This window comes from Macaca mulatta, chromosome 3 (genome assembly GCF_049350105.2).
Source record: "Macaca mulatta isolate MMU2019108-1 chromosome 3, T2T-MMU8v2.0, whole genome shotgun sequence".
Classification (NCBI taxonomy): domain Eukaryota; kingdom Metazoa; phylum Chordata; class Mammalia; order Primates; family Cercopithecidae; genus Macaca; species Macaca mulatta.
The window spans coordinates 99,622,577-99,643,511 of record NC_133408.1 but is presented as its reverse complement, the minus strand read 5'-3'; the positions used below and the strand labels follow the sequence as shown (position 1 = coordinate 99,643,511).

Sequence of the window (20,935 nt, the reverse complement as noted above, 5' to 3'; positions counted from 1 at the left end):
TAGGATCTTGGCAGTAGGGATGGAGCCAAGTGGATACATTTCAGGTCTATTTTGGGGGTGGATTGAATAGAACTTGGTGAATGATTAGAAGTACAGGATGAGGAATCTCAAAGTTAATGCCTGAAATCTGCTAATTCACTTCTACCAAATACATTTAAGGAAATATGAGGGGAAAGATCTAAAGATGGAGCACTGTACTAGTCAGGGTTCTCCAGAAAAACAGACCAGTAAGAGAGAGAGAGAGAGAGATGGTTTATTATAAGGAATTGACTCACCAGATTATGGAAGCTAAAAAGCCCCCATGATCTGCCATCTGCCAGCTGGAGACCCAGAAAAGCAGATGGTGTAAATTCCAACTGGATTCTGAAGGCCTGAGAACCAGAAGCACCAATGGTGTTGCTCCCAGACTAAGGTCAGGAGAAGACAGATGTCCCAGCTCAAGCAATCAGGCAGAGAGAGAGATCACTCAACCTTCCTCCACCTTCTTCTTCTATTCAGGTCCTCAGTGGATTAGATGAAGCCCACCCATATTGGGGAAGGTATACTGCATTACTCAGTCTACCAGTTCAAATGTCAATCCCTTCCAGAAACATCCTCATAGGGGCACCCAGCAATAATGTTTAACCAGCTATCTGGGCAACCCATGGCCCAGTCAAGTTGACATAAAACCTACCATCACAGGTACCATGGACTGGATCATCCACAGGGCTCAACCTAGGCACTTAGGGAATGTTGTCTTAGCTCTTTAGCAGGTAGTATCAGGTAGCATGTACTGTGAAGTAGTGAAATGTTTTTCCTGGCAGACCTGGAGGATTTTTGTCATTCTCAAAATGTGCGATTTAAACCTAGTCCCAATGAGTCTGATGGCTCCAACACTGAAAAGACAGAACTGCTTATTTGGGGACCTGTCCTACCTCTCCTAAAAGATGTTATTGTGCTTACTAATAAATTACTTATTCTAGTGCACAAAGAGTGAAACCTTTATTTCCTGCTCATCAAAAGGATTATTGTTCATATGTGAGAAGAAATGACCTCCTCGCCTACCCATCACGATTCCTGGTTCCTGCTGCCCTCCTCAGCTAAATGTTACTTGCACTCAGAGATCATTGGAGCCTTTCTTTTGTTCAAGGAAAGGAAAGTCCAAGAACAACCAGTAAGGAATTACTCATCTATTTGTGTCCAAATTTGAGGAAAATCTACTTTTAACTGACGTGTTGCTTCCCTGAAATAAATAATCGTTCTGGATCTCTCACTTTTTTTTTTTTTTAAAGACAGAGTCTCTGTTTCTGCAGTGACACGATCATAGCTCACTGTGTCTTCAAACTCCTGGGCTCAAGTGATCCTCCCATGTAGCTAGCACTACAGGCACCCCACCATGCCTGGCTCATTTTTAAATTTTTTGTAAAGATGAGATCTTGCTATGTTGCCCAGGCTTGTCTGAAAACCTGGGCTCAAGAGATCCTCCCACCTCAGCCTCCCAAAGCACTAGGATTACAGATGTGAGCCACTGCACCCAACCGGATTACCCTCTCTTGATCATGTCTACTCATTTAACTTTAGGGTTGAAAATGTCCTTGAAGATTGTTGATTCAGCCCTTTTTTTTTTTTTTTTTTTTTTTTTTTTTTTTTGTACATGAAGAAAGGGAAACTCAGAGGCACTGAGGACACAGCCTAAAATCACCAGGTAAAGGACTGGCTGAGTCAGTAGACACTCTTGCTGGTGTATTCATATTCAAAGCCATACCATGCAGGACTCAGTTACTTCACTTTGTCATTTTATGATCTTCAAGTTGACACATCCTAAGAAAGCACAATTTGGCCTTTCTGTTCTGGTGTGACTAGTTGTCAGCAATCTGAAGAGAAAACCAAGCTATCGACCAGGCGTGGTGGCTCACACCTGTAATCCCAGCACTTTGGGAGGCCAAGGCAGGCGGATCATGAGGTCAGGAGTTCGAGACCAACCTGGCTAACATGCTGAAACCTCATCTCTACTAAAAATGCAAAAACTAGCTGGGTATGGAGGCAGGCGCCTGTAATCCCAGCTACTCAGGAGGCTGAGGCAGGAGAATTGCTTGAACCCGGGAGGCAGAGGTTGCAGTGAGCTGAGATCACGTGCCACTGTACTCCAGCCTGGGAGACAGAGTGAGACTCTGACTCAAAAAAAAAAGAAAACCAAGCTATCATGACAGACCAGTGAAGGGATTTTTGGGGGAACACTTACCACCAGTGAACAAGCATAATGTTTTGCATGTTCTTTAAGTGTACTGTCAGTCACTTTCCATTTCTATTTATACTAGGGACTTATTGTCTATAGCTAAAATTGACATTTACTGTGCCCATAACCCTACCACAAATTAAAATCAGACCCCAAGTCCCTCTGGGGAAAATGTTTATTAAGCTGTAGGAAGACATCTGAAATGATACCAAATTACATTTTGAACTTGAAACCCCAAATACCACATTTGTTTGCAAGTAGGAATAGGACTGTCTGAGGAATAACTTGAGAAACTGAGCAAGTCATTCTCTTTGGCGAGATGCAGGGCCACCAGGGAAGGGAAACGTACCTTAGAAGAAACACTTTATATAAACCCCTGTGTGGCTTTTAAGTAATCATTTAAACCTAAACAAAATATTCTTTAATGAATTTAAAGGAAAAGTAAGTCTTTTAAAATTCCATGCCTTTAACAAACAGACACAGACATTTCAATTGTACTTTTAAATACCCTGAGAAGAGGGTTGAGAGACATATCAAAATAAAACAAGTCTATTAAAATGTAAACCTGGGTTCCAGAGTTTCTCCTGCTAATACAGGCAAAAGTGTGTTAGAGACAAAAAATCTTCAGCCGGGTGCAGTGGCTTGCGCCTGTGATCCCAACACTTTGGGAGGCCGAGGCGGGTGGATCACCTGAGGTCAGGAGTTCGAGACCAGCTTGGCCAACATGGCGAAACCCCGTCTCTACTAAAAATACAAAAAATTAGACGGGCATGGTGATGGATCCCTGTAATCCCAGCCACTCGGGAAGCTGAGGCAGGAGAATCGCTTGAACCTGGGGGAAAGAGGTTGCAGTGAGCCAAGATCGCGCCATTGCACTCCAGCCTGGGCAACAAGAGTAAAACTCTGTTTCAAAAAAAAAAAAAAGTCTTTCTAGCACTTTTGCCTTTTAGGATGTAGGTATCTGTGGGTGTTTGTATGTAGCAGGTGTATTTGTGTACATAGATTGAACACAATGTCAATCTCAGAACCTAATGATGGAATCAATTTTGTCTGCAGGGAAGCCATACTCAGTGGTGTCTTTGCTTGTGTGTCCAGTCCATGAGTAGCTTGGAAAATAGCAAAGCCAGGTTGAAAAGCCATTTGAGATCCTTGAATGCAAAGTGTAAAGTACCTGCCAAGTATCATTATTATGAGCTTTATTGCTACTATTTTAATAAGTGTTTCAGATTAATATCAATTCTGCTTCATGATAAGTGCTCTTGCAAAGTGGGAGAACTTGAAAGGTAGCTCAGGGAAGGTTGCACAAGAGAGAGCACACAGTTTCCTAGAAACTTCACCCTTCCCCCATACCCTCTGTTCAAGCCAATGGTAGCTTGACTGTCCCTAGAAATCGGGATAGTGTTTCAAGTTATCATAGCCCTTAAAAAGATGCCTGTCATGAATGTGACATAGGGGTATAGCTGCCAGGAAATAAGAGATAGTAGAACATGAGGTAACTTCATTACGTCTTTTAAGAAACCTCTGTGGGGCTCCTATTGTGTGCCAAGCTCATTGCTCTCAAATATTCTCCCTTCAGCCTAGGAGAGAAACTGCTACCCGCTGTAAGAGGTCTGGCATGGAGAGAAAGCCGGCTTCCCCGAGAAGATGATAGGGGATAACTGGGGACTCACAGTAATGGAGGAGACACCCATACCCCTCAGAGAGGCTGGATGTTTCTGGGTCTTTTCCCCAAATGCTTCACCCCCAAATTTAGAACAATATAGCTTTACTTTGTGTTTTAAAACGGCAGTCTTATAAACTGTATTTTCTACAGAAGATCACTCATCTCTTAAATAGATTAGGCATTGATCATCTTCAAAGGGCTAAGCACACTCAAAATATTCTCCGAAGTCATCCTCATGCTATACCTGTGACATGGATAATACAGCCACATGGTTTTTGCCAATGAGGAAACAGAGGAGTTAGATGCCTTGCTAACAGCACACACTCCTGGGCAGTGGCAGAGCCAGGCGGCCAACAGCCTATGCCTGTCAGCCCTACAAGGCTACCTTATTGGATTTCCTGGTTAAGGATGGGAGTCAGCGTTATCTCTATCATTTCTGTCAGCCACTCTGTCTGGAATAAGTGAAAATAATAGACCTAATTTAGGACTCCAAGAGGTTTGCCAGTTCTTCCTCCTTCTCCCTAGAAAGCAAGCCAGACAGGGACAAGTCTATTTTTTAAGAGCCCAGTAAGAGGAAATTTCAAAACCTCTATTAGCTGTTTAATTGTTTTACACTATTTGTTCTTGGGAGATATTCTTTTCTAAGTTAAATCCACATGCTGCTGATGTACTGTTACTATTCTGCTTCAGTTGTGTTTGAAAGTAACTGGTGACCATTCTCAGATTATAGTAATTTGCAACTTTGAAGATCATCATCATTATCTGCCAGCCTTCTCTAATGTCTCCCCCATGGGCTAAAGAAGTCTTATTCCCTTTACTTTTTCCGGTAAGTCTTCCCTTCTGGCTTTTTAGTATTTTCTTATGCTTCTCTGGAACCTTCTCCAAATTTTCCACACATCCCCCTTCTCCCCATGATGCCTGACAAGGATCTCTTTGGGAATCCTCACTCTGTTCCCAGCGTTTTCAGTGATTTGATCATAGCGGTGATTGAGATAGAGCCTGAAGCTCCCTGTTAGGATGTAACCCAGCGAAGAGTTTGCTCAGCCTTGTTAGGCAATGCCCCTTTCCTTGTTTGTGTTTCCTTAGAGAATAAGTGATCCTCTCAGCACGATATCACTTTATCATTAAGAATAGAACTTGAGAAATCAGGCTTTTAGCAGCCCAAGGTTGCATAGTCCATGCATGTAGTCACAGCTGCTGAAAACCACTCCCTCTGGGCCACTGACACATCCCTCCCCTGCCAATGTATCGTGGAGCTAATAAATTCTAGCGCTGCCTTTTAAAGAGCTGAAATAATCCCGGCGAGTGGCTGGGTGGAGGGTGTCATAAATTTGGTCTCCCAGGAGAGGTATTTGAAAACTGCCTAAGAGACCCTGCCTTGAGATTCGCGAAAGGGTGAAATAAGCACGAGTGAGGGCAGCAGTGAATTGAAGAGCCTTGCAGGAGGCACCGGATAAGCAGAGGCTGCCCGGAAGATCCAATAGATCTTTACAAGAGTTCTGTTTTCATGGAAGTCTCTTGCTGCTGGAGCTATTGTCATTTGGCTTCAAAATTCCGTCATCTGTTTGGAATACAGATATTGGAGGATTGTGCGAGGTGTGGATTCCGCCACAGATTATTCATTAAAATACACTAACCGACAAGCTCAAACCTAAACAGAATTGCTGACTTAGAGCTCAGAATGGGGGTGGGGCTCTCCATGTGGCCCTGAGCTCAGGGAACTCTCTGCCTCTACAGAATACCCAGGCAAGTGTGCCAGTGAATGTTTTCATGAATTATTCATTTATGGTGAATGAATGCAGGCAGCAATCACATGTAAATGACAAGACTCATAATCAGAGGGCTACTTATTTGTCCTTATGAGGCAAGGAGGAATCTTTTTAACAACTCACAACAGAAAGAAATGTAACTGAGAGATGTCTTTCTGAGGATATTTTTTCCCAAATAATCAGACATACAGCACTTGTTTAAGCTGCGTTCAAAATCATCTTTCATTTCATCTTTTGATCTGCATTTACTTGCCTTTTCTAAGTGTAACTTTATGAATAATTGATGCAACTGAGAAGTTATTGGCTGATTGAAAAGCCATCTCTTCATGTCTGTAAGTCTGACCTATGGGTAAAGCCAACTGTTCAGGCATTTAGAGTCTTTAATGAAAGGTCTTTATAAAAAGCTTTTTGCTCTTTGTAAGGAAAAAAAATCAGATTTTGAAGATGGAATTTTTTTTTTTTTGACAATAGTACATTAGAAACCAATCCAGCCATGTTTTTGGTTAATAAATGCATCAAGCTGACTGCATGACTAATTCAGATTAATGGTGCAGAAATCAGTCACTAAAGAAGCCAAAAAGAGGTTGCTTTAATAGTCTTAACAGAATGATCATAAATTCGGATCTCCCCTCCTATTACTGCTCTCTGTGTTTAAAACGCTTGAAAGCCCTAGTAAACATCTCCTCCGCCTAAGTAGATGCAGTGTATATGCTATAAAACAAGGCAAAGGCTCCAGCAGGATGCAGATCTGTTAGCTGTATTATGTTTTATTACTACCATTGGCTTTCGTGAAGCCAGGCTTTTCTTAAAAAAAAAAAAAAAAAGAAAAAGAAGAAGTTATTTCCAAAACAACAGATACTACATCCATAAAATAAAGGCATCAGTAGTACCAAATTGATAAAAAGGAGGCCCAAATTTACCTCGTGTGGTAAAGTTAATTTCCAACACCCTGGTGATAATGATCCAAAAGTGCCCTTGTCAATATCGGTAAGTCCATGCAAAGCAAAAATGAGATGTTTAGTTGACCACAGTGTGGGTGTAACTGGTGCCTCCTTGTGCAGAGCTTTGAGCATTCTAAAGTACAACCTTATTGCAGGGCAGGCATCCAATTTTTAAAACATAGTGTAGATTGGAGACAGATGAGTGTTCCTGAATTATCCTTGGCCTTTTCTTATGAAATGCCTAAAATATAATTTCAAGTGGAAATTGATTTAATTGATGTGAAAACAAATGGGTCTAGAACTCATCTAAAAGCTTGAGTTTAAGGGGTGCTGATAAAAACTACACATTACCTTTTATGCTTTTCAAGAACAGAAATGAGTTGTATTAAGCTGTTAATGTAAAATGGAGTTTCACTTATGACTTGTAAATCAGTTAATTTATTCTTATTAGTAAGTGAAGATATCTACCGAACATGATTCCTGGACTGTCCGTTGTTAGAGTGATTCTTGATATTTATGTTTTCATTAATAAAAGACATATTTATTAAGCACCTACTAGGTACCATGTACTCTCTTAAGTTTCAGAAATATCTGCTGCGGTAAACAGGTAGACATAATATCAGACTGATGAAGTTTATTGTCTAGTTGGGAGAAGAGACACTTTAAAAAATTACTCAAAATTAATGAATTGCTAGATGCTATGGTGAGTGCCTGCAGTCCCAGCTACTTGGGAGGCTGAGGCAGAAGGACTTCTTGCTCCCAGGAGTTTTAAGCCCACCTGGGCACCATAGCAAGACCCATCTTTAAAAATTAAAAAAAATCATTGATGAATTACAATCAGGAAGCTGAGATGATACATTCTAAGAGCCTACAGAACACATTTAATTTATCATTATATATACACCAATTGGAAATTTGTAACTAAATTATTAATTAAATGATCTAACTGGCCAAACCAGTTTTCTTTTCTAAAATGAGAGAGTGCACAAAGCCTGACACATATTTGTTGTTTAATTGATCTCTGATGACTGATTGATACATTGATTGAATAGTGACAAATGTTCCTAGAGAAATGTACAGGGTATACTGAGAGCACTCGAGAAAGGGCTCCAGTCTGATGTGGTTGCCCAGAGAAGGTGGTGAAGATTACATATGTCAGGCTTTGTGGCAGGAAGACAGATGGTGCTTCCATGAAGGTGAAAGGAAATCACTATGGCAGGTATACCAAGCCCAGAGCAAAGAGCGAGAGAGGTAGTCAGAAGCCCAATGGTGCAAGGTCTTGGAGCTTGTCATGTTGTGTCACAGGGAGGTGGGCTTACTGTTCTCCCTGATAAGCTAGAGCATTCGCTGTTTGACAGTGACTGTTTTAGGACAGGATAGGGGCTAGGGAAGAGGCAGAGAATAGGCTACAGATACAAAGGCAAAATTCTCTTCCTGCACACTCAACATTCTGTGCCACCAAAAGAAAAGCAGATGGGGAAATCCCAGATCTTCCGCCAGCAGCCCTCCCTTGAGCCTAGGAAAGCTTGGAAAGAGAGAATACATGTTTTAATTGAGTCTGCTGGCATTTTGATGCCTTTTCTAGGGCTAAATATTTCTACTTCTTTGTGTCATTTGTTAAAAGGGGAAATATTATATCTGCTGTCTATCTTTAGGAGCTTGATGGTAAGATTTGGTTCAGAGCATGAGCTCATTCACAAAAAGATATGGGTAATAAGATGTCTTTTAAAAATATGGGTCAGGCAGCTTTCTTGTGTTCCTAATTCTTGCTTCTGTGTTCCCAATTTTTGTCATTGTTTTTAGGAAAAACAAGATACTGGGGAATTAGTTTTGTTCCATTTTGAGGAAATATTTTCAAGGGCTTTTTCTGAGAAATAATGTGAAGTCATTTTGAAATTCTGTAAAGTTGTGGGTGAGAGAAGTTCATTTGCGTCTGTAGAAGGGTTTGGAAATCTAAAGTTGATGGATTTTTAAAGAAATATCTTACATGCAGCCAGTGTTGGGCATTTTACATTTGTTGGACTGTGGTTCTTTAAAGCTAAAGCTTGGTGTTTTAGAGCAAGCCATAATTTTTTGATTGTAGTATGGTGATTAATCTGCTGTTAGATCAACATTTCAGAATAATAATAACAAAAATAACTCAGTATATTCAACAGCTCATTTAGTATCATGAGATAAATATCTCTATGATTTCCATTTTATAGTTGAGGAAACTGAGGCACAGAGAGGACAAGTAATTTGCCCAAGGTCACACAGCTGGTAAGTGATAGAACTAGGATTCCAACCTTGGTAGTCTGGCCCATGTCCTTCGCTTTACACATCACTGCATTTTACAATGTAATTATTACCCGCCAAGGAAGCTAAGTATATTGTCTTTCTATTTAACCTTCTACTTGATTATTCTAACAGTTTTCTTTCTTTATGAAAATAGACCTGTAATCCCAGCACTTTGGGAGGCCGAGGCAGGCGAATCCCTTGAGGTCAAGAGTTCAAGACCAGCCTGGCCAACATGGTGAAACCCCGTCTCTACTAAAAATAGAAAAATTAGCCTGGCGTAGTGGTGCACGCCTGTAATCCCAGCTATTTACTGAAATGGAATCTCACTCTGTCACCCAGGCTGGAGTGCCATGGTATGATCTCAGCTCACTACAGCCTCTGCCTCTTGGGTTCCAGTGACTTGTGCCTCAGCCTCCCGAGTAGCTGAGATGACAGGTGCCCACCATCACATCTGGCTAATTTTTGTATTTTTAGTAGAGATGGGGTTTCACCATGTTGGCCAGACTGGTCTCAAACTCCTGACCTCAAGCAATCCACCCATCTCGTCCTCCCAAAGTGCTGGGATTACAGGTGTGAACTGCTGCACCCAGCCAAAAATAGAAATTTTTAGATTCCACTTTGGAGAAGAATGAGGAATAAGCATTTTGCATTAGTAATTGCCACCTCTTAAGATTTAAGAGTTTGTATTCCTCTCTTTAGCATTTCAGTCTCCTATCCCAGACCAAAAACAAACAAACAAAACAAAACAAAAAATAGTTTGCCAAATTAGGCTACAAGACTTCATTTAAGAAGTTCCAAAAGAAGCACACATTTAAAACATCTATTTATTTACTTATTTATTTATTTATTTATTTATTTAAGATAAAGTCTCACTCTGTTGCCCAAGCTGGAGTGCAGTGGCAAGATCTCATCTCACTGCATCCTCGACATCCCAGTCTCAAGTGATCCTCTCACCTCTGTCTCCTAAGTAGCTGGGACTATGCCTGGCTAGTTTTTCTATTTTTTTATAGAGATGGGGTTTTGCCATGTTGTCCAGGGTGGTTTCGAACTCCTGAGCTCAAACCATCCGCCCACCTCAGCCTCCCAAAATGGTAGGATTAAGGCGTGAGCCACCTCACCTGACCAGAAGCACCATTTCTTTGCGTAAGCAAATACAAGTACAATGAGCAAATACTCTTTTTGTGGTCTGTGTGTGAAATTTTGTTGTATTTAAGTGAGAAAGAAGTATGAATCCCATGGAATGTAAAGCCTTTTTAATCAACTTCTCTTAATTTTTAGGAACACCTTCTATTTGGGGTTTAGTCGTGTTTTAAGTGCAATTTTGATATGAAGAACTAAATGCTGGACCAGCTTGATTTCACTGAATGAAGACACTGACCACCTACTGTGTGCCAGATGCTGGGTTAAGCACTGTGGATGCTGCAGTGAGCAGTGCATGATACCCTTATCATGATGGAAGTCATAATCTAGTTGGATTAAGAACATCTTATTTTCAAGGCCTGAAATCTGAATTTTAGAGCTTCAAGAGCCTTTGAGATAGCCTATAGGCGTATCTGTTCATTAGAAGATGATGAAATGGAGAGCCTGAAAGTTACAAGTCTTTTCCCCCAGTCAGTAACTTTAATAACAATGACATCTGGATATCCTCCTGCTCCCTGAAGCTTTTTGCTTTTTAATTCTATTCTCCACCAAGTCTTTATGTTATTATTAAAATTTTTTTCAAGATTTCTTCCATATCAATGGTCTGCTTTTTTTTTTTTTTTTTTTTTTGGAGGTAGAGTCTCACTGTGATGTCCAGGTTCCCAGATTGGAGTGCAATGGTGTGATCTCGGCTCACTGCCACCTCTACCTCCTGCGCTCAAGTGATCCTCTTACCTCAGCCTCCAAGCACCACCATGCCTGGCTAGTTTCTGTATATTTTTCCTTTTATAGAGACAGAGTTTTTCCATGTTACCTACGCTGGTCTTGAACTCCTGGGCTCAAGTGGTCCACCCAGCTCTGCCTCCCAAAGTTCTGGATTACAGGCATGAGCTGCTGCACCCAGCCTATGGTCTACTTTTGATGCTCATTAAAAGAAAATGGGAAGATCAATATCTTCCCATCTTCTAACCTACTTTCTTTTCATTATTGACCCTCTTTCCTTTGCCTGGCCACATATGTGGCAGATCTGTCTGTCCTGAGAGTGTAACAGATAGTCCTAGTGTGCCACAGATCTTCTGAAGACCTGAGAAAGGAGAGCAGGGTGGAGAAACCCCTGCGCACCTTCCAGACCAAAGCACTGGCCTGAGGATAGGCTTACCCCACGGCAAAGAAGACCTGTAGACACAGTTCTGACTTTTCAGACACCCCTAGACAGGAAAACATCCTTCGGGGGGAAAATGAGGACATGAAATCTCTCGCTGCGGTGCCTATCATTCTGCTAAGGACAGTGAAAACACAGTCTGTCATCCTTGACATTTTAATTGAAAGAAAAGCTTACATAGATTTCAACCGTAAGCAGTATGTTTATACAAGTGTAGAAAGAGGAATAATCTGTCAAGTTGGAAAACTCTTAATGCTGCAGGACTCAGTTTAGTAATTGAACAATCCAACATGAGCTCACACATCTTACCTTGTTCCATGCCTCAATAATTTTTAGTAGGAATACTTTACCTAGAGGCATATGGTTATTAAAAGGGAGGCTTGGCCTGCACAAAGTCTGGAATTATTAGCTCATGGCAACAAGCCTGCACTGGAGAAGTACTGTTGGGTCTTTGTTTTCACAACTTTACTGCAATTTGCCATATTATTTTCAGAGTCTAACTGATGTGTTGTTTGGGAAGTTTTGTTTTGTTTTGTTTTAAAGGAAGAAAATGTAATTTCATGTGGATGAGTGAATTCTCACGTTAGCAGTATTACAGGATTTTGCTACTTTATAGAAAGTCCAGGGAGCAGTGTGAATATCAAAGGAAATGAACTGTGAATTTTTTAGCATAAAAAATCAATAATAATGTAGTTATGGGAGCCATCCAGGTGTGATGGGGGAAGCCCTATACTGCAAGTTGAGTATAAGCCCCATTCCCGTTCATGACCCATGTGACCTTGGGAAAATTTAAATGTCTCTGAATTCAGCATACTCCTGACTTAAATGGGAAGAATATGACCTAACTACCTCACTGCATTGTTTCAGGGCACATGAAGTGAGGGACAATAAAATACCTTAAAAAATAAGAAACGTTATTTAAGTGCAATAGAAAAAGTTTTATGCAAGTATAATGTATTAAATAATAATCCTAATTTCAATATACACAAAGGGAATTAGACAATGCAATTATTCCAGTGCCATGCTTACTTTAACGATATGAGCATTCTGGACAAATGATTGTTTCTTGGACCTAGCTACGTAGCTACATGCCTCAGTCTAGTCCTTTATATACCTAGTGATGGGTAGGCACAGGTCATTTTATTTACTTTTTTCAGGTTTTGTAGTTTTAAAAATTCAAGCAAGAAATGGAGAGAAAATTCTGTTGGTTTGGTAGGTGGGGGGTGGGGAAATAATTTATGGAATCTGTGTAGAACACTCTAAGCTCAAAATTATTCAGAATCCAAACATACAGAGGTCGCAAATAATCCTTTCCCTTCTATACATCACTAATTAGCCTGATCAGTATCATTAGGAAATTATTATTATAATCCCAAGAGAATCTAGTACCCTGAAAGGCTATCTTAATGAGGAAGTACTTGATATTTTAAAATCTGGTAGGTCTCTACAAAGTGTAGAAATAACTTACCTAATAAGAACACTGAATTAAATGAAACATACCATTCCCAAACTATTTATATAACTGAGAGTTTTCCATGGTTTCAGGAAGAATAAAAACTCATTTTAAATGTAATTACTTTTGCATCCCCATTTGCATAACCATTAAGTTGTTTAATTAATTTTTTTTCTCTAATTTTTTTAATTTTTATTTTTTTAAATGGGCAATCCCCTGAACCAGAATAGGTTCAGAGAGATCCCCTGATTTCTTTTTGAAAAAGAACGCCTCAAAAACATCCTAATGAACACTATTATTTTTCGTATGTCCCACTGGAGACAGAATGTAAATGATGATAGTATGTTGCCCCTTGTCCCATGAGCATGATATTGTAAACCAACATAATAAAAAAATGTTTTTAGCTGTCTTTGCTATAATATTTTTACTTGTTCCTAACTGTCTATACTCAAAACATTCCCCTCTGGTGACTAGGAATACAAACATATGGTAAAAGGCTGTATGTGTGTATAGATATATTGTGTACATCTATTGAGATGGATATATAGATGGATGATTAGCTGTATGTTGGGGTCCTCTCAATTAATCTTTCTCATTATGGAGGTAGGGAGTTTGGATTATTTATCTTGGATTTAGAAGAACTGACCATTATTAAACATTACATACTTTGATATTCTACTATTTTCTATTCAGTAAATTTTCCAGACAAAACATTAAGACTGGAGGATATCGACAAATTTGGTTGACTAAACCACATCCTATACCGAACTGACTCGGTCTATCCACCTCTGAAGGAGACTTTAAGACCTAGTGAAGGCACAACCTGCCATGGTATTTTGGAGCAATTGAAACCAGCAGTCTTCTAGATCTGTAAAAGCCAAAGAACCTTCAAAGGCCCTCTTAGTCGTTATTGTCAATCTATACTCCAGAGGTCCAAGAGTACATGTCAAGAAACACCCATAGCACTTCATCTGCTTATCCGAAAGCACTCATCATCGTTACAAGCTGCTTCCATTAGCTTCTCTGTGTATCTCCTCACATACACATTCTACTAATAAAACTGGGTGTAATTTGTGTACATCTGCATAACCTCTGTGGAAAGGCTTTATATTCTTTTTTTTTTTTTTTTTTTTTGAGATAGAGTCTCGCCTTGTGGCCCAGGCTGGAGTGCAGTGGTGGATTCTCAGCTCAATTCTCCAGCCTCAGCCTCTCAAGTAGCTGAGATTACAGACATGTGCCACCACGCCCAGCTAATTTTTGTGTTTTTAGTAGAGATGGTGTTTCATGATGTTGGCCAGGCTGGTCTCGAACTCTTTATATTCTTTTATATTTTCATATATACACCTTTCTAAACTGATCATAAATCTTGACTGATTAATGACTAATCGTTCTATGATGTGTGACTCTGGTGGTTAGCTCTATTTCCAAAAGAGCTCTTGGGCAAAGAGAGTGGAAAACTTTATCTTCTTTGAAATTGTAATAGGCATGTGAAGGAAGAATATGTTGGCATTCTCTCCCCCACCTCAATCTTCCACTTTTCATGGGAGTCAAAGGAACTCCGGGGAAGCAGCTCCTTCTCCTACTCTAGTTGAGGGTACTAGACAGGGCTGTCTTCAGAAGCACAGGAAAGCATTGTCCTACCCAGAACATCTCTGTCTGCAACCTTTGCCCAGCACTTAGCACGAGGGAGCCTCTCTCTGTCTCTCTCTCTCTCTCTCCGTGTGTGTGTGTGTGTGTGTGTGTGTATGTGTGTGTTGTTCTCTCTCTCTTAACAGAATGCATTCATTCTGGAAGCACTAGTTTCTAGCATAACTTTCGGGATAGGTTGTTTAACATGGAAGACTCAGAGGTCCTGGGAGGTTTTTGTTTGTTTGTTTTGTTTTGTTTGTTTGTTGTTAGGTCTTTAATTTAATGATTTGACATTTATACAGCTCCCTAGAGCAAAAGCGTGAGGAGATTGAGAATTTATGTGGAGAGGTCACTTGTTTGCCATTTTTAATAAACACAAATAATTCCCTTTTTCCCTCTGCTCCACATTCTCTGGCTCATTAAATCAATTTAAGGCCCTTAAATTTTTTTTCTGGCAAATTGAAGCAAAAGCTCAAACTATGTACAATACTCCCCCGAGGAGTGCTTACCCAAGTCTTGTAGGTCAGGCCCAAATCAGTTTCTGTGAAACAGCCTAACACCTCACGTTATTATGAAATGAGAGGCTGGTAATTGGAGGCTAGGCTCCGGACTCGCTCTGAGAAAGGCCAGCTGTGCTGCCGCCCCGGGATCCAGCTTCTTTGGTTTGTTTTTTTCCATTCACGGTGGAGAACGATGAAAGAGTCAAAACAGATTTCTGTGGGGAATTCATGAATGAAGTTTGCTCTGCAAATCCAGAGAGCGAAAGTGTTTCCAGAGCAAAGCCAGGCAGGCTTCCAGGCAGAGGTGTGGGAGAGTGTGGCTAAAATAAATGTACGCAGATCTCAGGCTCTAAGACACTTCAGAGGGCTGAGATTTCTGAGTAAACAAAGAATTTCACCACCAAGTTCTTTCCCTAAGATGCGAGAGTTTAGGAGACTTATTGGCTTGTTCCTATTGAACATCAGTTAGATAACAGAGGTCAGGAAATGAAGTGGAATTTGATATATTAACTAGGAAGCAGCAAAGGAAGCCAGGCTTGTGTTTTATTTGTTATTATTTCCCTAATATCCTCAATTATGTGACTCTCCCATCAGTGGATCTGATCTGCTGCACATGTGACATTGTTGTCCCCGCTGTTCTGGACACTGGGGAAACAGGCCCAGGGCACCAGGAATCATGTTTGTTTTTTTTCTTTGTCCCAGGCCTGTCCCAGGCTCTCTATCTTCTCTGCTACATCTCCACAACAGACAGAGACAGCCCATGCCAGCCTCCATGCCTGGGACCCTGCCCAACCCCACAATGCCAGGATCTTCCGCCGTCTTGATGCCAGTAAGTGTTTCTATGTGTCTCACAATAGCTTGTCACTTGCACTGAGGTTTGCCACTCTCGAAAGGGCAAAGGAAACTCTGAGATCCAAGCTGATGGGAAAGAAGGTGACTGCTTCTGAATGGAGGGTTGAGCTGTGTGCCAGTTTGCTTTGAGGGCCCAGTTGCCCATCCCCAGGCATTGTGTTGGCTTCCCCACCCTTCAGTGCTTTGCGATGAGATATGGTCCCGTGGTGACAAGTGGGCCTGTGACACCCAGGGAATGGAATTTGTTCAGGGAGATGCTGTTTCGTATCTATTCCAAAGTCTACAGTTTGGGTTGTATACAGAGTGTCCTTAAATTGCCAGTGAGTGGTCTCACCAGGACTCAGGGTAATAACTATAATAATAACAATAACAACGATGATACATAATAGCTGCTAACATACATTTATGCATATCATGTTCTGTTGTTCTGTTAATCGTGCTAGCAGTATTTATTGAGTGTGTACTGTATGCTAGTCACATCCAAGCACTTTGTCAACACACAAAACAATTCTACAAAGGGGGTGTATTACTGTTCCCACTTTTTGAATGAGGAAAGAAAGGCAAGTAACTTGCTCAGCTGAGAAGAAGTTTTGAACTGCTTTTGAACTGGCTGAGTTTTGAACCCTGGAATTCTGGCTCTAGAGCCCACTCTCTTAACTACTATATGATATGCACACACTCTCTCCTTTCCCTCTCACAACAAACCTGTGAGATAGACACTGTTACTATGCCTATTTTACAGATAAGGAGACTGAGGTATAGAGGGGCTGAGTAACTTGGCTGGGTTTACAGAGCTAGCAGGTGATGGATTTAGGACTTAAATCCAGGTACTCTGACTTCTGAGTCTCGACTCATAATCATTATCTAATGACAAACAATAAAAATAATGGATAAGGCCAGGCATGGTGGCTCATGCCTGTAATCCCAGCACTTTGGGAGGCCAAGGCGGGTAGATCACAAGGTCAGGAGATCGAGACCAGCCTGACCAACATGGTGAAACCCCATCTCTACTAAATATACAAAACTTAGCTGGGTGTGGTGGCGTGCACCTGTAGTCCCAGCTACTCAGGAGGCTGAGGCAGGAGAATCACCTGAACCCGTGATGCAGAGGTTACAGTGAGCCGACATCGCGCCCCTGCACTCTAGCCTGGGTGATAGAGTGAGACTCCATCTCGAAAAACAAAAACAAAAACTAATAGCAGATAAACATAGAAGGGAGATACCCAGTTTTCCAGAAGAAACCTTCCTCTCCTTCCATGGACCTCTTCCCTGTACCTGTTCTTCATCCTCCCTGGCATTGTGTTTTGGTGACGTTGGTTGGTGTGTTCACAGGGCCACAGGAGTTCTCAGAAGCCCTAGAGGCACTATAACAACTCAATTAAAATCCTTCCCACAACAATATTAACAACGCCTTGCAAAGCCTCTTAGCATTTTAAGAAATTGTTTCTATTGTTATTTCATTTTATTCTCACAGCAATCCTGTGGGGATGCAGTAGCAGTAATTATTGATATACTCATTTTACAGATGAAAAGCTGAAGAAGAAGTTGAAGGTAGTTGTCTAATATCACACAGCTTGTGAGTGAAGAGTTGTGGCTGGAACGCACATCTCAATTGACACTGAGTAGCTCAGATCATCCCAGGTTGAGCAATTTGCTCATTTATCTAAGTGGAAGCAGGGGAACGGTGAAGGGTCCGCAGACTCAGTCTAGAGAAATGGACTTGCCCACTCTAAATACTGAGTAGTCCAGATTAGAAACAGTCTTTGCAACATTGGGCCAGAGGACAGATCACGTTGGTTGACTTTACCTATGTTGCTATGTTGCTCTCCTTAGACCCCTCTAGATGAAAGAAAACAGCACCATCAATGCAATTATCCCACATTTTATTCAACCCAACCAATTATGTGAAGACTTCCATCACGAGCTGTCTTCTTTTAGGCTTTAAGTTGTTCCCATCCAAAAACTATTTTTTTAGAACTTCCATGCATTGCCCATTGCCCAGAAAAATACCACTGCTGAGACTTTTTTTTTTTTTAATTTGGCTAAGCTGTGCACGATTCCCAGGGACAAAGATGAGACACGTAGGCTAAAAAGACCCAGAGAAACCAGTTTCTACCACACAATTTATTCCTACAGCTTGACCTCCTGTTAGTGCTTCAGAGTAGCAGCAAAGGTTCAGCTGCATGGTCAAGAGCTCCCAAACCTGTGACATTGATGTGTACAGCTGCCATGGGAATAGGTGTCAGTTTAGAGCAGCAATGCTCACCTAGGGGGTGATTTTGTCCCCCAGGGGATATGTGGCAATATCTGGAGACTCTGTTGGTTGTCACAATCAGGGTCGGTGGGAAGGTACAGGCACCTAGTGGGTAGAGGCCAGGGATGCTGCTGAACATCCTGCAATGCACAAGACAGCCCCCATAATGAAGGATTATTTAGCCCAATATTCAACAGGCCTGAGGTTGAGAAGCCCTGGTCTTGAGGGACATGAATGTAACAAATAAACATTAACTTAAGATCTCTAAAAAGCATATCGTAAGAGTTCCAGGCCCTAGAAGCCTACTCCCTTTCTTCCTTATTATCATGTCACCAGTTCCTGTACTATAAATTGGGCATTTCAAACCTGGTCACAGGGGAGCCTCTTCCCCTAGAGCTTCTGCCCTGGAAGACCATGATTCCCTGTGTCTATAAGTGAGGACAAGAATCTTCACGGATTTGTAGTGCCTGCTGCTGGACCACACATGTTATGAAGTCTAGGCGTGAAACAAAATGATGTATTATTTCATCCATTTGCCCATTCATCCATTTCACAAACTTGCTGAGCACCTCTGTGTGCCAAGTACTGTGCTGGGTGCTGGGGACAGGATGAACAACAAGGCAGCCATTGCCCTCAAGGAGTTCACTGGGTTGTGATTTCTTATCTTGAAATTCAAATGCTTTAATAATTTGGAAGCGTGAACACACATTTATAATGGCAAAACCTCACTGAACTACAGACATGCTAGCACCTGTTTTCCAGTGTGTGCAGAAGGCGAAATCCTTTACACGGGTATTTTACCTGCAGTGCCAAATGTTGCCCAGAATTCAGCAAAGCCACTCCCATCTTCTGGGCTTTTTATTCTAATCAACTCCTTAAAGTCAAGCTCCTGGTGCAGACAGAGCCTTATTAGTCCAAAGCACCAAATATTTATTTTGAAGAGGCTCTTGCTGACACTCTAGGTCTGTAAGACAACGGTCATGAAGTTGGAAATGTACTTCTTTTAAATAGGTAAATCAGCCTGTTTAAAACTGGCATTTTGTGAGTCACAGGTTAGGTAGAGACTGTAACTTTTCCAAAAAGTGGGAAGCATTGCTGACTACAATTCCAGAAGCTGTGAGCAGGCTACTCTTACCTCTTTATATAACTAGTAGCTTGGAAGGCTCTGGACAATTATCTGTACTCCTGAAAGATCCTTCTTTGGCAAACTGGAAGCAAAAGTTATTTTGGAATTCGATTTCCCTCTCTGAGAGGGTCACCAGTCGGAATAAGGGGTCAAATACTATTCCAGCTCTCCCATCCACCAGCCTCTGGAAGGGGAGATAAAAGTAACATGAATTTTTTTAAAGCAGTGAAACTCTTGAATTCTTCATGATTTACAATTACAGTACATGAATGTACTTAATGGCCCTGAATTTAATGTACCTAATGATACTTTTAAAAGGTTAAAACGGTAATTTTATGTTATTTGTGCTTTACCACAATAAAAATAATTTTAAAAATTAGAGTAGCTGTTCAGAGATTTAGGGGGAGTGTGTGGGAGTGAACATTTTATTTTACTGAATTGTCAAGGCCTCACAAAGTTGTATGGAAATGCTTGGAAATGTACAGAAAATTCACCTTTATTAGGTCCTCTTGAAACAGTTTCACACATCTGTACACTGCCAGATGACTGATCAGCTCATTCAGGCTAAGGTAAGGCTGATGACTCTTAACTGTCACAGGGAGTAGCTACCAGTCAATTGAGAGAAAGCTTTTAGCTAGCACCTCTACTAACCCACAGATTTATGTCATAATTATACCCCTGCCTCCAGGGCAGACACAACAGAAATTGCAGTCATGGAATCGCAACAAGGGAAGAGACATTTAAGGGTCATTTAGTTCAATGATCTCTATCAAGCTTCACTCTCGTTCATGAGATTTCAGTCCTCCACTCTTTGAACACCTCCAATAGTAAGCAACTCTGTATTTTCCAAAACTTAAGCAGAAACCTGGTTTCTTAAAATTACCAATCATTGTTTTCATTTCCATCCGATGGCAAATGGAAACACGCTTGCATTAAAGAATCTATTCTTGTTCCCTTGAGGAAAGTCTAATTCTTTTCTGTGTGATTTTAGTATTAAGTGTACTTGATTTATTCTTATTCTTTTAAAAGTGTTCATTTTCCACCAAATGGAAAACATTATTAATCAAGCACACCCTTCCTGGATGGAAGTAGACATTTTGCTGTATTTACTTCTTAATAGGAGCACCCTGGAGATTAAAATGCCAGAACTCGATTCAGGTATTTGAACGATGTTCATTTTAGACACAATGGCAGGCCAGCAGGAAGACAATGTGAGAGCAGCCATTCGTGTGAAATACAAAACCCTCGGCCGCTTTCTTCACTTACCCAAAGACCTAGCCCTGCTATGAAGCCAGGCCTGAAACTGTGGCTGCATAGAGTAACAGGGTAACAAGGAAGAAGAGATGCACTGGGCAGCACCTCAAATGCCTGGCTGGATCATAATGATTGTGTTTGGGAACCAGGGTGACAGGAAGGCCCACCACCTCTGAGGGTGTTGCTCTTCTAACTAATTATTTTGACTGCCCAAAAGATTTATGTTTACTGTATAAAATTTAGAGAGAAAAAAAAGCCATAGATATCCCAAGTTAACCATTTGGTATATTATTTATCCTTTCATAGTAAGTAAGCTTGGTGATTATATTCAGTGGAGTTACTTGAAATAGATCATTTAGTTTTCGTATGGATATATTATTCTTTGCATCCACAAAAATAAGCACTATTGGTGGTAGTTGGAGTATATACAAAAGTGGAAATATTTGGTAATCTTATTTGAAAGTGATCCGCCATGACAATGTAGTTCTCTTTGGCCTGGGGCACCGTGTATAGAAGCATGGCTTTGGATGATTCTTTGATGTGCTTGAGTTCAAGGCTCAGGAGGGCATTGCTTACCACACACCAAACCATAGGGCTTCTCAGGATTTCTTCAAAGAAATACTAAATGATCCATTGGACAGAAAGAGTACAGCTTTGTCTAATGACCTAGACTGCCTTTTGCAGACTTCTAATTCTTTTC

At 41.0% G+C, this 20,935-nt stretch overlaps 1 protein-coding gene across 2 annotated transcripts in view; it reads left to right on the top strand.

Moving 5' to 3' along the window:
* The window catches only part of CREB5 (cAMP responsive element binding protein 5), a 416,204-nt gene that overhangs the window by 294,726 nt on the left and 100,543 nt on the right, over window positions 1–20,935 (top strand). For both annotated transcript variants that reach the window (XM_015133822.3, XM_015133823.3), the window contains one exon: window positions 15,452–15,578. In XM_015133822.3, the coding sequence (XP_014989308.2) occupies window positions 15,452–15,578 (127 nt within the window). The remainder of the gene's footprint in view (window positions 1–15,451; window positions 15,579–20,935) is intronic.